Consider the following 18428-nt stretch of genomic DNA (forward strand, 5'->3'; position numbering starts at 1 on the left):
TCACTGTAACGTACTGGCAATGTGTCATTGTCTTATCGTTTATTGTGATTATAATATGTTTTAAACAAAGTGTCTTCTTGCCAGTTGCATTTTAGTTACCATTGCACTCGTTCCATTTTTATCGGGTGTCGTCATAGTGTCATGGAACCGTTTTAATTATAAAGATTCGAGCGTTATCTTGTTTGTGTTTGTAGCTAGAGTACTGAGTTGTGTGCCAGTGTTACATGGGATCGTATTAATTCACCACGCAAAATGGGCAATACTAAAAGCAGGAAAGTTAAAATAACTCAAACAGGACCGGTCGGTGCTGAGGATGAGAATCGTGAACGTATAAATTCAATTAAAACTGAAGTATCCGATGTGAATGCAAATAGAAATGCCGATAAGGATATGGAACAAATGGAAGAGAAACAGCATGATAACGCCAGCAGTGCGTCTACAGTGGAAGTGTTGGACGATAAATAAATTCAAGTGGACTGAAAAAATGTAATTTTACGACAAATTTGCCATATTTCTTTTAAGTGTTTATTCAATTTTAAAAGCAATAAAAAGCGAAAGTAAAGTGGAAAATTATAAAATAAATCTATTTGGTTTGAAGTACAAATTGTGACTTTAAATGCAATTCGATTAAAATTAACTTAATTATTTTAAACATTATAAGGAGCAGGATTCTCGTACGTTCTAAACTCAAAATGTTTTTTTTTTATTATAAGTACAATTTTGTATGTGCCAATTATTACTAGTAATATGTAAGTTAAGAGATTTCTAGAATAAATTTTAGTACTACATGTCATGGTTTATTCAAGGCTACATATTGTTACCAGCCAGTGTGAAATTACGTATTACGTTTTTATACTTATTATAATTCAACGTTATGATGTATTATTTGGTGAAAATTATCTGAATAATGTTTTTTTAATTATACATATGAAAACATAATATTCCAAAAATATGTGTGAAAATTTAAAAAAAATTCCAGCTTTGTATGTGTATGTTATTTCATCATTTCCTTGAGCTGTTCTCGATTAAGATTACATTTTGAGATGGATATTTTAATAAAGAACCGTGCACATTTCCGAGATATCTACCAATAAACATCCATCTCTCCATCCATCCATCATCATCATCAGCTCGCTACATGTCCGCACAGAGGAGCTCGGAGCCTACCCCAAGTTAAGGGTGATTAGGCCGTAGTCAACCACGCTGGCCAAGTGCGGGTTGGTTGACTTCACACATAGTATCTTTGAATTTTCTTCTCAGAAATGAGCAGGTTACATCACGATGTTTTCCTTCACCTTAAGAACGTTGGATAAATGTAAATCGGAAATCGAAATACACATTGGTATATGGCGGGATTCGAACCCAGGACCTGCAGATTAAAAGTCAAGTGCTTGACCCCTGAGCCACCGACGCTCCTACCTCAATCCATACCTCCAAACAATTATAATATTTGTAAACCTAATTAGTAGCATATGTGTTCTTCCAGACTATTTCGAATTTCACCGAGATCTGTTCAGCCAGAGATACTTTCTAACAAAGTTCCAGTCATCTATCCATCCATACATCTGAATATTTGCATTTATAATACTCGTATTAGTAAGATATAAGTAAGATGTAGAAAGTACAGATTAAATTTAATAAAACAATTGAATAAAGAAATAAGATAAAGACAAATCAAAAGAAATAATTTTCTTAATTATGCTGGAATTTACAGTAAACCTGATTGTACTTTTCTATTTAATTCCAGTACTTGATAATGACTACTTTTATCTATCTTTTGCAAATCACCACATATAATGTGCACTCATGGCTACCTTGATCTCCGTCACCATAACATTATTACACACTGGCCATTACCACAATGGCCTACTATCATTACGTTAGCGTATAAATCTGTTGGCGCGCATTTGTTTTGTCATTTACAGATCAGATATTTTATCAAAAACTTTGTTGCTTCGTCTATTTATGTGTAAGATTTTAAAACAAATAATAAGTGAAGATTTATAAACAATTGAAGACATCATAAGTGATATTAATAAAGATAATTGAAGTCAGAAAAGTCTATTTAAAAATGAAGTTTGTTTTAACTTTAGTTGGCATTCTTCTAGTTTATAATATAAATGGGTAAGCATTGGGTGTAATACCTTCTTGTAATAATACCTATCGTCATCAGCTCACTATACGTCCCCACCGAGGGGCTCAGAGCCTACACTATGTTAAGGGTGATTAGGGCATAGTCAACCGCTGACCAAGTGCGGGTTGGTTGACTTCACACATATCTTTGAATTTCTTCTCAGATATGTGCAGGTTGCATCACGTTAATACGTATAAGTATAGGGAAAGTTCAAGCACAACAAGCAAGTTTTAATGAGCTTTTATTTAGATTTACGAGTATATGTTCCGACTCTTGTCATCAAATCTAGCAAATTAATTTTAAACCATTTTTCGGTTACTGATTGTGCATATAGAAATGTGGCATAAGACAGTTACACTGTAAATCGCGTGGCATTGAAATATTAGGATGATATAGTTATAATCTGATAATGGACCTGGAAGGTGGCTATAGGAACTCTGCAATGCAACGACACAATCTCATCTAGTTTCATCTTGACGATCTTTTTTTTTATTTCTTTGAATCAACAATAACAAAATAAAAGCTTGTTTTTAAAAGCGTTTTCTACTTTTAATTTTATTTGTAAACAAAAAACATTTAAATCATCAATGGAAAGTTGTTAACAAATGCAAAATCGTTCTAATTATCGTGAACTCCACACATGTTTGGAGCCCTGAATTTGCTTACTAATTTACAAATATTTAGCACTGTTAACAAGGTCAGTGTTTCAAAAAGTTTGTAAAACAGGCTTTGTTTTATACGACATCTACCTTATATCTTTGCTACTTCATTGAACACAATTATGCTCTAAACTGGTTGGCAGAGATATAGATTTTACGTGGTTTAATTTGTTTCGCATAAGTGACTTTACAACTTTGTTATAATTAGGAAACTTTTTGATCTATTCGTGAATTATTTTCCATCAAACCATAGGTTTGGTAAATATAGATAACGTTTTTTGCATCGTCTGCTCATATACGTCCACACCGAGAGTCTCGGAGCCTACTAAGTCAGGGGTGACTGGGCCATAGTCAACCACATTGGCGGATTGGTTGCCATATATCTTTTTAAAACCATTTTGCGGTATTTATGCAGCTGACTGTACTATTAAAAAAAACTTAATTAATTATTATAGAAGCGCCGCCGCTCGATCCAAACGCAGTAAGATGCCAAATCAACCGATAAAAGTGTATTACTATCCTGTCTCACCGCCTTGCCGTGCTGTTCTCTTGACTGCAAAACTTCTGGGACTGGACGTGGAACTGGTACTGATTAATATCATGGAAGGAGAACAAAAGAAGCCAGAGTTTATAAAGGTTAGTTTTAATTTATTAACAGCGAGAAAGAGATGAATTAATGAATCTCAAGAAATATTTGTTTGCGTTGATATATGGTTATTCGTTTCGTGTTCTAATTTGTAAACAGGCTATACTTATTTTTAAAATAAGTATTTAAAAAGAAAAAATATAGTTTGTAAGTTCTATCGCTAAGTAATGACCGTTTAGATGAATAAATATATCTTAAACAATGATTATATTTTCTTTTCGATGTGTAATAGTAATATAAAAAATATTATAGTCATCTTAAACTAAAACAGAGTGCGTACCTACATATGTATAAAGTTTAGTAATTGAAAAACATTTGGCAGATTATTCCTTTGAAAAGTAAAGTACAATATTTAATTAGTATACCGATTTTAAACGTAGTATTATTATTTCTTTTGTTTTTAAATTGGATGATTTTGACGTATGAAATATTTTTAATCTTAGTAAAATCAATATCAATCAATGTTTTCAATTTAAATGTAGGTAAAAATGTAACGATGAAATTTTTAGCCTAATAGTATGCTAATTTTGTTATTTCCAGATGAATCCACAACATACAGTGCCTACAATAGACGACAATGGTTTCATATTGTGGGAAAGGTAATTCCTAAATACTATTGTAACATAAAATTATTACTAACACTACTATTACTAACATTAATCATCGAAATTCCTTGGCCAACTAAACACTTATCAGAAGAAGTCTCAAGACGATAAGTAGAGCAATCCATTGAAGTAATCCATTATCCTAATATCTTGAATTGACGGAATACTTCTCAATTTGACTAACCAGATGCTTACCATTTAAACCAGTTTAAGCACAAACTTTGTAGTGCAATCTTCAGTGTTAGATAAATAGAAAATACGTTACTTCCTATCGAAGGCGACTAAGTTTATTAATAAGTTTAATTCGTTGTTGAACTTAATCTCCTGAAACATAAACTTTTCACTTAAACTAATGTATGCGTTATAGCCGTGCGATAATGGCGTATTTGGTGAACGCGTACGGTGCTGACGATGCCTTGTACCCGAATGATGCTCAGCAGAGAGCCATAGTCGATCAGCGCCTTTACTTCGATTTCATTTTCTTACAGAAGTCTCTGGAATTATACGTAAGTTGTTAGTGTAATATTTTGTCATAAAATTTGGTTAACTTTTGTCTCTGGTTCTATAACCAGCTAATTGTTTAGGTAAGAGAATTTTACTGCCAGTTATTTTTGTTCTAATGGATCATTCGTATCGATAATATCAAATGTACATAAAATTCTGTTTTAAAATCTAATCGAAAATCTTTAATCGTGATATTTTGAATATGTTTGTTCAAATTACACAATAATCTTATAACTACTATTATTAAGTTGTTGCTATAGAAATATCATTCTATTTATTCGTTTTTAATATTTAAGAACAAAAGCACTTACAATTCAATAGATTGATGGGAATTTAAGCAGTTTTAATAAGCAATTTAAAATCAATGCATCAAGAAATACTTACTTTTTGTTATTTATTTCAGTGGCCTATGATAATGGGGAAAGAATATAATGAAGAGAAAAATGATAAATTGAAAGAGGTAGTTGGCTGGTTGAATTCAATGTTGGAAGGTCGGAAATTTGTCGCTGGAGACAAACTTTCAATCGCAGATATCACCACAGCGGTTACAATGAGTAATTTGGACGTAAGTGGAGCTATGTCTTTATAATCGACTCTTACGAGATGTCTCTATCTCTACATCACTTGGGTCGAAATGAAAAAAAATGTTTAGATATCTTGTGATTAATTATTAATCACCATTATTTCGTTTACTTATTATTATTACTGTTTTTATAAATAATGAAAAAAACATAACTTGTCGGTTCAGCGCCTATAACGCGATTGTTTCTTAAATTTATATTATAAATAATTGCTATTATATTTTATTGTTTTGATAGATAATGACTCAGTTTTATTTATTATAAACATTTTGCATATACAAGTACTAAGAATTGAAATATATACATTTGAAGTAGCAAGTGAAAATATCGTGAGTCACTAACACTTTCGAATACAAGTGTAAACAGTTGAAAGCTTACGATACATTTAACATCTCGTAACGAATCTTCACAAATCTCACAGACGAGGCAGTGAGGAGAAATTTACTAAATCACCTTTACACACGTATGAACCAAATTAATATTTTTTAAGGTTTGCTTAAGTGTTTATCGTCGTTGTGTTTTTATAAAAATAGTATTTAATGCATTAACATTTTGACAATTTAAAAAAATAAATAGCAGTTCGTATACAGCGGCCATTAACAATTCAGATAAATAGCTTTTATATTGTTATATTTTCAGAGTTTTGGCTTCGACTACAGTTCTTACCCTAACGTCAAATCTTGGTTTGAAAGAACAGTTAAAGAGTTGGAACCTTACGGATATGAAGAAATCAACAAAAGTAACGCAGACAAACTTGCAATGATGTTAAAGAAAGAATAAACAGCATTCAAACACGCACAAAGCAATATCATATGCCTTGTAGATTGCATTAGTAATAAAAGCTTATTGTTACTCTTATCAATGACCTATTAAACTTCTTTAGATTTAACCAAAGCATTTTATTTCCTTATTAGTTAAGACTATGGCGTTTCTGGGCGTAATATAATTTCTTGAGACTGAATGAAAAAAGCAAGAATTTATTTTTAAGTAACAGAATTAATTTTCAAAAATTTTCATCGTTAGATTTCACTGATTACTAGATTAAATTGGATTGATTGATTAGAAAAATTATAAAATCTTACTAATATTATGAATACCAATGTTTGGATGGATGGATGGATGTTTGTTAGAAGGTATCTTAGGAACGGCCAAACGAATCTTGATATAATTGGGCACAGATGTAGAACATAATCTGGAAAAACGCATAGGCTACTTATTAAGGTTTTTTTTTTAATTCCACGCGGACGGAGTCGTAGGCTATTTAATTTATAGTTTTTAAGATAACCCTCTATAATTCAATAAATATATTGTTAGTTAACATCACACGTTGTTAAATCTCGTAGCGATGCTAATTATTTTCACAACTTTTTCGGGCTATAAGAGATGATTAAGGAATTGAATGATTGTAGCTATATAAATTAGCGTATCACTTGCGTGTAGGAGCGAACAAAGGGTAGTAATAAACATTGTACGGTATCCGTTCGCACGAGAACGTCCTGTCGCGTTGCATCTGAAGCATTTGAAGACACAATGCCAGTCCGCTAGCCGCGGGTCGGCCATACGTCCCACGTTTTCAAAACATCTCGCCCGTACGATTGTTCCGATTTGAAAAAATCCATCACAAAACGATCAAACAGTGCCTCGATTTCACAAACAATCGACCGTTAGTGCTCAAAGTCTTTCATGTATCAACTCTTGCGGAAGAAACACGTACTTACGATGTTATGTAGATGTGATATTATTAGTGTTGCGTAGTTATATGGACTATTATCAATCATGTATCTTACGGTGAGTATATTTTGTTGTATGTGAATTTATTTAGAAACATCGAAATAGTGAAAAAGATATTGCAGTGTTGTTTTCAATTGTAACCGCTACCGCGAACGATTCAACAGAATTACTTTTTCGGAAACAATACGCGTGTATGTAAAGGTGTTTTTATTTTCTCCGATAACATTTAAACGGTGATTTTTTTTAAATTATTTTTTTCTTTTGCATATCGAAACTTTAATTAATAATAGTATAATACATACATAATTAGTTCACGTGAATGTTATAAAATTAAACTCGGTAATCTTTTTCTACTCCCATAATTTCCTCCTAATATTATAAATACGAGTGTTTGGATATATCGATGGATGTTTGTTAGAAGGTATCTTTAGAACGGCTGCATGGATCTCACTGAAATTTGATAAAGACATAGAACAAGGTCTGCAAGACCACGTAGGCTACATTTTTTTTTAATTCCACGCGAACGGAGTCGCGGGCGACAGCTACTCGTTCAGTAACAATATTTTAGATAGTAAGACTTTGAGATTGGAACCAGGATCGCACGATCAAAGGTTCACTGATTTTAGAGTTTGTTATCTTAGATTAATTTAAACACCTCTCCATCCATCCATCCATCTTAACATTCGCATTTATAATATTAATAAGATAGTAAGAAGTAAGATTATTTGAAAGTCAATGAAATCTGTATTAACTGAATGAGTCAGGCGTTGCAGACTGCTGTCAGGATGTGATCATTATTTAATAAGTACCTTTGTCCCAGTTTACATTGTCACGATACCAGACTAGTTGTTATGTTAGTATCTTGTTTCTAGTCACGTACTAAATGTAGGTACTGATGTAAGGTATCCATTTTATAACATGGAAACGTGAAATGAAAACATACCAAAAACTTTTAAAGAACATTAAATCTGTGGAAAATGAAACATTATAGGAGTTGATAAAATGGGCGATAACTAATAAGAATGTTTTTAAGGAAATCAGTTTCATAAACTACAATATTTTCAATGTTGATTGCAGTTAGAACCTACGTATACTCCAGTAAAATTAACTAGGATAGTTTTCCTGCTGTATTTAGCTTTATTGTTTTGAGAGTTACCAAAAATGTTTTCATCAAAGACCCAAATCACCAACATTTTAATTTTTTTCAGCAAATTACATGTATATTTGTTACAATGTCAATATCCTTTGCCGTGCAATACCCAACGAATCCTACCTCAGAAATGTCAGCGGATGAGAAGAATTTGATAAAAGTTAATAAAACTATGGAACAATCCGATGAAAGTGGCCATGAAGTAGACACTGATGGTGAAGAAGTAAAAGACAAAAAATATTTAGTAGATGCTATGAGAACAATTCTTGATCCAAACGCGGTAATACAGAAAAACAATGAAGACGAAGATAATTTTAAATTCCAAATAGATGAACTAGATAAGGAAAATATGACGCTCGATAATTTTATGGAGGAAATGGATAAATTAAGCTTAGACGTTTGTAAAACGTCACAGGAAGCACTTTGGTCCTACGTAACCGATATTACTAACGAAAGTAAAAAGAATAAAATGGTAAGTAACTTACGAACATAGTTAAAAGAATGAAGGAAAGAAAGTTTTTCCGACTTATTATCAATAGGAAATAATGTGTAATTATAGGTAATTTCGCTTTCTGGTAATATTATAATGAGAAGATAATTGAAAGGTTTCACAATCAAATACTGGTATTGTCTTCTTGTTCTTCTAATGCCTCTCCATTACTGGAGGTTGGCCGTCAGCTCAGCCGTGGTATTGTCTAATATATTTTCATTCTTACCAGATATTAATAGCTGCAGAAGAAGACGAAATAAAAAAGCAATATTGGAATATGCTGAAAAAGAAATATTTAAACGATTGGCAACTATTGAATGATCCGAAACTAAAGAGGAAGCTACGAATTATCAAAGAGAGGGGGACCAACGTGCAAATGCCACAAAGCAAAGTACGAATGAATTGTAAATGTATGCATGTAAATATTATGATGAAACATTTCATTGAATCTTTATGATTTGCTTACTTTTGCAGCAAAGAGAGGAAATAGATACAATGCAACGGATTTGGAGTCGAGTCACAGTATGCGCTTATAACGCTTCTAATTGTAATACAGACGAATCTTTACGTTCTATGAGCGGTAAGTTATTGGTTCAGTTCTTTACATAATTATTTTTAATTATATCTAATACGTCGAGAGCTTCAGTGGCTCCGGGGTTTAAGCACTTGACTTGTAATCTGTAGGTCCTGAGTTCAAATTCTACCATGTGACACTATGATTTTCGATTTACATATGTACATTTATCCGACGCTCTTACGGTGAAGGAAAACAGCCCCTTAGTAGGGACTTATAGTGAGCTGATGATGATATCTAATACTAATACTTTGACATCAACGTCTACCAATTTTGGTTTCACTTTAGTATTATTAGTTGTTGTCTTAAACTGTGGTATATTTTGCAGATGTGATTGCGGTATTCAAAAGAAATAATGATACGAAAGAATTATTGTACTATTGGAAAGCTTTTAGAGATGGCACTGGAAAACAAATTCGACCAATTTTCAATGATTATGTTACAAGAATGAATAAAGTAGCGCAATCAGAGAACTTCACTGACGCTGGCGATATGTGGAGATATACATTCGAAGATGATCATTTTGAAGAAACAGTCAATAGACTTTGGTCGGAGATTAAACCTTTATATAAGTTATTACATACTTATGTGAGGGTAAAATTAAAGAAGCATTTCAAATCAGAACTGTCTAAAAAAGAAAAGACGATACCTGCACACATTCTCGGTAAGGTTCTTTTTATATTTTGTTAGTAAATGATATATATTAAATCGAAGGTGTATTTAATACCTAAGGATCTATACAATAGACACAGTCTGCTGTTTACTCATTGTATCTATGAGTATAAACATAAATATTTACTAAAATCCTAAGCGATAGTGATGACCTAAACTTTTAAGAGCTACGTGTCCTGACTCATTGTCTGTCCATCAAAATGTTTGAACTTGTAATATCAATATTTACTTATCTTTTCTATGTAGCATTTATAGCATTCTCTCTAACGGTGACGAATATATGTTTTAAATAACATTATTTTTAGTTTTTGCACTTAAAAAATAACGTTGGTGCGCCTGACAGAAAAGTTACAGCAAATAAGTTTAGTTGAAAAGAGAATTATTTTATTTTAGGTAACTTATGGGCGCAAGAATGGCAAGCAGTTTACAATAAAGTTGCAATATACCCTGATATTCCAAGACCTACGGCAATAAACAATAAATTGCTGCATGCAAAGGATCTTTTTGATGAAGTAGATAAGTTCCATCAGTCCCTTGGTTTTGCGAGCGCTAGACAAGCGTATCAAGATATTAAAGAAACTGCAACTTCTGCTAATTGTTTACCTTCCAGCCATGACATGTGTGATGGAGTTAATTACAAGTAAATACATTAATTTTATTTAAGTATTACATCGTTGTATCTGTTATAGATATAGGAGAGAAATAATAAGCTTTCGACAATTAGCATTTTAATTCAAACTCTCTATAAAATGCTAATTAGTTCCAATTTAACATCAAAGACATTAAGGAAACATTTTTATGTCTTCGTATCTAAGGTTAATGGACTGGACCTATTTGCGAACTGAATTAATAAAAGACACTACTAAATCTTTTATAATCATTTGCTGTCGAGGAAAATCTTGTGACCCTAACAGTTCAACAGTAACTATGATACAAATTTGGTCATTATTAAAATAAATGGATCCAGGGTTTATTCCGAACACGTTTATATTACAAGGTGTTTAGGAATCAATGGCATACTTAGTTGCTTAATTTCTTTAAATATTCTAGGTAAAGTTGCTTCAATAATAAATAAACACCGAAAATGTATGGATAAATTGTATGAAAGAGGATAAGTGTAGATGGAAGTGAATTTAGATTTGTCATCTGATAGTCGGTAGATAGTTGTTGTTACATACAGGTTTGACCCTTCCCAGGGAAGAGGGCAAGAAGACGCTAATGATTTTACGTTAATGTATCCCTGATTGGAAAGAGCTGTATCCTATTTGATTTTTTGATGTGTCATATCTCAGTCATTGTAGCAGTTGTATTGTCTTTTTTAAGTATTTTATTAATACCAGTATTTACTATGAATTGTAAAAAACCCTTTAATAAAATTCGTAACAGTCAATTGGGACTTTAGTTACAGAAAGTAGCAAGTAGCAGATTTTTCTTTGTCTGTGGGACTTAATTCTATTTTGTTGTCAGGATTAAATGGTGCGGCGAGAACTTGACGGACGTCAGCGTGGGTCTGTCACGTGCGGCTAGACTGCTCGGCCATGTGCAATATTTTAAACATTATCGACAATTGCAGCCGCTTTATAGAGATGGACCTAACCCAGGTAGTGTCACTCAAACTTTAGCTAGCCTAGCTAACTAGACATAGCTGTCACCTGCTACTCAGTCTGCGCAGGATTCTCAATAATGCTGACCTACTTTTAATAAGTATAGTAATTTCTATTTATTTTTTGTTAATAGAGGAAGCTTCGTACGACTCTATATTTTGCGTACCGTTAACGTAATAAATTAAAAACTATAATATCCTAGATATGGAGATAAGGAATGATTTGCATTTCCTAGTTAACTGCAGATGATATACAAATGTAACGTGATAAATAATGTCTTTGCTATACTTTGATATTTGAATATTAAAATATCGTGTTTATGATCACGAAACAATATTTATGGTTTTATCTTTGATATTTATGGTATGTTTTTGTTGGTTCTAATACCGTAATACGCATCCAGTGCAATGTATTAGATTCTCAAAGATATTTAATGAGTTTTTGGAGTAGATTTTACTAAGTTTTGTTCTAATAATTTGTTACTTTCAAAACAATTTTATGATCAATGTTACCAATGTTATGCACAATCATAAAAATGACGCAAAGTAAAAAAAAACCTTATTGCATAAACGTCTATCCACTATTTATTTAATTACAATATGTTTTTTGTTACTTCGTGCGTTTTATTAACGATCGGTTAATTTCCAGCGTTCCATGATGCGATCTCCGACATCGTAGCTGTGCAGCTGACGTCACCCGCACACCTTAACACCTTGAACCTGGCGCAGGTCACCACGGGGCCTCATGCTGAACTCAATCATCTGCTATGGCTAGCTTTAGAGAAACTACCCCTAGTTGCATATGCGTATGTCCTGGATAGATGGCGTTGGGATATATTTGCCAATTCGAGTCTAAAGAACTGGAATCAGCATTGGTGGGACCTCAGGTATTGTAGATTTATTTTACGCTAGATGTTCCACGCGACTTTATCAAATCGAAACTCTGATAGTAAGAGTACAATTATACAATATTTGTCGAAATTGGTTTGGTCTTTTAGACTATATACAGTTACAATGCAACTGGCCTCACGAGTGAGTCTGGTTATACTATTGAATTTCTGTTAAATACGTAAAATACTTAATTTTTGCAATCAAACTTTGCTAAATAGAATTTATTTATCTTTTTTAACCTATGTTTTAAATATTAAAAGCAACTTTTGCTTTTTCAGGGTTAAATCTAGAAGCTTTTTTGTTACTAAATACGTACTTAAATTGACAGCAAATAAGATAGTCAGGTTCTTCTCTTATTAAAGGATAACAAGTCAGCAAATGTCAATTAACTTCCCTGTTTCGAATTCTTAGTAGTAAAAAAAAATTGCAAGATAAATCACAATTAAACCGCATGGAACGATTATTGGAAATAGTAACTGTTCACTTCGCGACCACAGTCACATATCTGAAAGTGAATATTAATAGATATAACGAATTGGATATTCTTGATTATTGTAACAACATAATGTTATTTCAACATAAAAGACCTCAAAAAACGAGATATATAATTCAGTTATTGTAAAGAGTCAAAAGTAATTAGAACCCTCAATAGGAAAAACCATGTTCTGGTGACGAAATTGCGTACCGAAAATGAAAAATGAGAAAACTTTTTATAAACTTAATTTTTAAGACAAAAAAGAACGCCGACTTCATAAAAACATTCGCAAACAAAAACAAACATACTGAAACAAAAAAAACATTCTTAAACAAAATACACTAAAAAGTAACAAAATAATGAACTTAAACCCCCGAAAGTAATAATCTTTTTTCATAAGGTGGCAAACGAGCAAGCGGCCACCTGAAATCGTTGAAATAGTGAAGTGACCGTTGCCCATAGACATTCGCAATTGCATATGCGTTGCCTACCTTTAATCGACGGAGGAGAGGATGCACAGAAAGAAAAAATATTTTCCCTTTTCACACATCCTCTTATCCGGAAAGTCCACTTCCACTTTCCGTCTTTTCCTTATAAGCAAAAGGGTGGGAAGGGAAAGTGGACTAAATTAGGCCTCGCGGACGCACACTCATCAGACTGCACGCGGAATTGCTTCCACTTGACGCCTGTCTTCTGTGTGGTCGTGGTATTTCACCGGGCGAGCCGGGCCAATTCGTGTAAAGATATTAAAGTGGGCTCTGCCACTGTTAAAACTTGAACCACTATTAGCAAACTTGATTTATGACCATGTTGACTAAATACACAGACCATTTAGATGCCTCTTTAATGCAAAAGTAACTACTTTCACTAAACATACTGCCGTAAAAACTTGTTTGAATCGGCAAAAGTCCCTTTCGTATTATAATACCGATTTTTTATCTACATTTACACAGTAACAACATGTAAATAACCTGACCATATTACGAAGAAGTGGAAGTAACGAATATCAAATGAAAATAGAATGTATATATATTGATTTTGTAATAAAACTTTAGGGTGGATGTACACTAGAGTCTAGTTCTGGACACTAGAACATAATCATAGAGCCGCACTTTTTGTAAGTAAATGCTCCAGTGTAGTACTCACCTTTATGTTGTAACAATTGAATACTTGTGTTAAACATAATGACAGATTTTTTCAACGACTTCTTTGAAAAACTTATTTGATATAAAGATAGTATGGAGTCACGCAATGATAATTGTTTATAAGATGTAAATGTGAGTTCATAAAATGAATGATAAATCAGAATTCAAATATAACCGTTAGATACTACTGCCGTGACGCTTAACGCGTATTGCCATCCTTGTTAATCTATAGACAAAAACAGAGACAACAATATTTGCCACGGCACTACAATCCATAATAAAACACCTAGCTTATCTACCTTTCATAACTTCACTGTTTAGTATAAAAATAAAAGAGTGAATGTTTCAAATAATTCCAAGAACATTTTGTTATCTGGTTAAACATGAATTATGGACTATTCTTTGTCTATCCATTTTATAAAACTACAGTGCTGACTAAACGATATTATAAATATAGGGTGACTAAATGTTAACAGTAATTAGCGTTTAAATTAAAAAAAAAAGTCAAGGCCTTGACAAAAGGACTAAGTGGTGGTCGAGTACAAACTATTTTGACTCATATTTTTAAGTTAAACCTCTTTTGAAACATTTGAAAGCTTTTTTTAATAAATATTATCATCTGAAGCTTAAAATGTATACAAGTTTGTCTTACTTAACGTTGCAAAACCTGTGCCAAGCGTAACCAAGTTACGAAAGCGAAGTTGTTTGTAAGTAATACTTAGTCCTATTGCGGAGATTAGCTTTCAATAGTAATTTTTGAGCAGACATTAAATATTGGTTAATTATGCTGTTATTTTTTTGCTAACAAATACTTATTTACATTATTTGAAGGGTTTTTTTTCTTACAGAATAAAGGGGGAGGGCCAATGTATTCGTGTGAATAGTCATATCCATACCCAAGTGATAATTTTCATAGTTGTGTTTCAATTATTTTACAGGAGTAAATCTAAAAAAAATAGTCTGTTTTTCCAGACCTAAAATTTAGTTTCACATATATTACACTAATACGTAGAATTATTTGTCGTAATAAGAATTACAAACTTAAATATTGTACAAAATTATTTACCAAATCGACATCAATAACGTTAGGTCAATGACCTCTTGAACTTTTTCTTGCAGAGTCAACGAGACAGGAATATCTCCACCTGTGCCAAGAAATGAAAGCGACTTGGATCCCGCGGCGAAGTATCATGTTGTATCTCATGTGCAGTATATAACGTAAGCAAATACTAATATAATAAATACGAATGTTTGGATGGATGGTTTGTTTGAAGGTACCTCCAGAACGGCTGAACAGATCTGTGATGATCTGAAAAAACACATAGGCTACTAACAATGTTTTTTTTAAAATTCCGGGCGGACAGAGTCGCGGGTGACAGCTAGTCATTCAGTAAATACAATATTTTAGATAATAAAACTTAGAGATTTAAACCCGGGTCGTACGATGATATGTTGAGTAACTTGAAGATTTATTAGATTCGATTATATTAAGTGTGTATATGATTATACGAGTATAATCACAGTGTGACAGATGACCCATTTCTTCATTAACAATGACTTCTATAGATGGACTGGTTGCTGCTCGGAAATTAATCATCATCACAGTGTTATTTAGTTGTATTAAACTTCAAAAAATTATAATTTTATTCTTTACTAGCATTCGCTCGCGACTTCGTCAGCACAGAATTTAAAAAAAGCCTCTAACATGCCCGCGTGTATCAGCGACCATCTGGTTCAATTCCTGTCTAAATCGATCCAGCCGTACGGGAGATTACCGGGAACACACCGCCTTGCGGTCAGACATACAGACAAAAATTTAGAAAATTCTTTTTTCTACACACTCGAATTTTAGATTCATCAATATCTTATGAAGTATAATTTTCCTCGCGAAAGGTGATGTTAAACTAAGTTATATATTTTTTGTATAGATACCTTGTATCTCACGTGTTGGAGTTCCAAATCCTGTCGTCTTTGTGCAAGAAGGCAAACTACACTGGACCTCTGCATAACTGTTCCTTACGCGACGTTAAGGAAGCAGGAAAACTTCTCAGGTATCCTTCCTCACTCATTACTTATTCAAGACTCACACGTTTGGGTTGTTGGTTGTTAATGTGAAGGTTAGAACATATATGAGCATCTTTGTTTTATTTAATAAGTTCACATGAATTAATTTTGTAAATATGCAACTATTATATATTTTTAGTACAAAAAAAAATGTTAAGTTTAAACGAATTATTAAATAATAAAATATTTGTACATGTCTATTTTTATGTAATTTATTTTAATAAATGAGCTTATAGAATATTTTAGAAGAAATTATACTATTTAGTCTTAGTATGCCCACTTAGCATCCATCTGAATAGGAATAAGTTCGTAGCTAACCACAAAGTGTCATAAAATCAAAATTTTCTAACAAATTAAAATTACTTAGATTTCTGAGACCAAAATCCCCATTTAAAATATTGTTATCTCTGTTTTGTTAAGGATAAATGACAGGGACGACAATATGTTTTACACACAGTTATTGGTCTCAGAAACCAACAGTTATATAAGCTTAAATTATGTTTTTTTACAGCAATGGGATGTCGCTAGGCGCTGGCGTAGATTGGAGGACAGTCCTACAAGCTATAACTGGTGAAACAGATTTATCTTCAGCTGGTTTGTTGGAATACTTCGCACCATTGAGTCAATATCTGCGCAAAGAAAATGAGAAAATGGCAAATCTCACTGAAGATATGGACAAAAATCCACCAATAATTATAGGAGCTATAATAATATTTGTGATATTGACAATGATAATAGCTTATTGTGTTAAAAAGAAGGATGCGTATAGAAAAGTTCTCTCATGGTTTGGACTTACTAAGAACGGCTCTTTAGATATTGTGACCAATGAAATGACTCAAACTAAATCCAAAGAAGATGAAGGAGTAAATGAAGTTAATGTGTGATTGTTTTTAATAAAGTGATCCTATAAGGGTTCCGTTTCTTTCCTATGAGGTACGGAACCCTAAAAAGGGATTGTAATATGTTAAAAATATATGAAAATATAATAGTGATTCTTTTTAGAACAGTGAAAATGTGCCACTACGTCGATTAATTTTGTTAGTATTATTTTTTAAGTTTTTTTTGTTATTCATGTGTGGTCTTTAATTAAGTTTAATCTTTGTTAATTAAGTTATTTTTGAAATAATATGATGTATTAAATAATTATTCATTTGTTTAATATATTAGTATTAGTTGTTGTTTTTGGATTTTTTTTTATCTCATAAGGTGGCAAACGAGCGAGCGGCCACCTAAAATCACTGAAATAGCGAAGTGACCGTTGCCCTTAGACATACGCAATTGCATATGCGTTGCCTATCTTTAATCGACGGAGAAGAGGATGCACAGAAAGAAAATATTTTCCCTTTCAATGCATCCTCTCATCCGGAAAGTCTACTTCCACTTCCCATTCTTTTCTTGTGAGAAAAAGGGTGGGAAGGGAAAGAGGACTAAATTAGGCCTCCGGGACGCACACTCATTAGACGAAACGCGGAATTGCTTCCACTTCACGCCTGTCTTCTGTGTGGTCGTGGTATTTCACCGGACGAGCCGGGCCAATTCGTGCGAAGATGTTAAAGCGGGCTAACTGATAATAGAAAGCGAGTCATATGACTTCTTAGCTCGTTGCCAAAAGTTCATATTAAGTCCTATAATTTTACTGTAATATCGTCTAGACACCAAGAAATAAACACAAACGAGGAGCTAAAAGGAATAAATTCATCAAGACTTTTTTTTAATAATTTCAAGAAAAATACTATTTTTTTACGTTTATTTTTTTCAATTTCAGATTAACTATAATCATTGAACTTATAATTTTCCGTTAAATTTGTGTATCATTCCATGAACACCCTGTACACAAACGCTAAGCTTTACATTGTTAGTACTAATTATTGGAACAAATATAAACCAATGGCGTTGGATCGAAGGAAGGTGGTAATGTCAGTGACATATGACAACGCCGATTAAAACATATTGTTATCTCTGTTTTGTCAAAGATAATGATAAGGAAGGCGATATGTATTACACAGAGATTTTCGTCACAGAAAACCCACGGTGAATGAATATATGTAATTTAGTTACGGTCTTTAAAATTACGCTTGTATTAAACAAGATTTAGATTACTAGATACATACCACTTTTCTATTCATTAACTATTTAGGAGGATATTATGGACAACGCACTGGCATGTTTGTTTCCTGAAGAAATACAAAAAATATAAGATTGCTTGCTATGATTACGTTGACATTTTGCTTTTTGTCTACGGCAAGGCATACGGGACTTATATTTTGTATGTTCTAAAATACAATTGAATGTATGGATGTATGAATGGATGTTTGTTATAATGTATCAACAAAACGGCTCAACAGATCCTGATGGAATTTGGCACAGATGTGGAACATAATCTGCCAGAACACATTGGGTACTTATTACGTTTTGTTTTTAATTCCGCGCGGACGGAGTCGCGTGCGACAACTAGTTTAAATGATAACACTTCTTTGACAGGACCTAGTCCATCACATATATCA

General features: G+C 32.7%; 2 protein-coding genes across 5 annotated transcripts in view; both read left to right on the forward strand.

Annotated features, from left to right (window-relative positions):
- GSTd1 (glutathione S-transferase delta 1) overlaps positions 1-5990 on the forward strand; it is a 13485-nt gene extending 7495 nt beyond the window's left edge. For 3 of the 4 annotated variants that reach the window (XM_013318645.1, XM_013318646.1, XM_013318648.1), the window contains 5 exons: positions 3249-3429; positions 3980-4038; positions 4412-4550; positions 4952-5113; positions 5769-5990. In XM_013318645.1, the coding sequence (XP_013174099.1) occupies positions 3249-3429; positions 3980-4038; positions 4412-4550; positions 4952-5113; positions 5769-5909 (682 nt within the window). In that variant the 3' untranslated portion in view covers positions 5910-5990. Of the gene's footprint in view, positions 1-2094; positions 2125-3248; positions 3430-3979; positions 4039-4411; positions 4551-4951; positions 5114-5768 lie in introns of those variants that run through there. The other variant, XM_013318647.1, reaches the window with a different exon arrangement.
- A 676-nt stretch (positions 5991-6666) lies between these two features.
- On the forward strand, positions 6667-16997 carry LOC106122395 (angiotensin-converting enzyme). The gene is made up of 11 exons (XM_013318340.1): positions 6667-6917; positions 8069-8482; positions 8730-8891; positions 8975-9080; positions 9403-9738; positions 10140-10386; positions 11214-11347; positions 11999-12236; positions 14980-15078; positions 15789-15911; positions 16436-16997. The coding sequence occupies exons 1-11, from the start codon at positions 6906-6908 to the stop codon at positions 16806-16808; spliced, it is 2244 nt and encodes a 747-aa protein (XP_013173794.1). The 5' UTR covers positions 6667-6905; the 3' UTR covers positions 16809-16997.
- The last annotated feature ends 1431 nt before the right edge of the window (positions 16998-18428 follow it).

Source organism: Papilio xuthus, unplaced genomic scaffold (assembly GCF_000836235.2).
Source record: "Papilio xuthus unplaced genomic scaffold, Pxut_1.1 DF826923.1, whole genome shotgun sequence".
Classification (NCBI taxonomy): Eukaryota; Metazoa; Arthropoda; class Insecta; order Lepidoptera; family Papilionidae; genus Papilio; species Papilio xuthus.

Excerpts from the sequence above, each read along its gene's own strand:
- LOC106122395 (XM_013318340.1), top strand. Across the intron at positions 8,892-8,974 it reads TGCAAATGCCACAAAGCAAA|CAAAGAGAGGAAATAGATAC; the intron begins GTACGAATGAAT and ends TTACTTTTGCAG. Across the intron at positions 12,237-14,979 it reads CAGCATTGGTGGGACCTCAG|AGTCAACGAGACAGGAATAT; the intron begins GTATTGTAGATT and ends TTTTTCTTGCAG.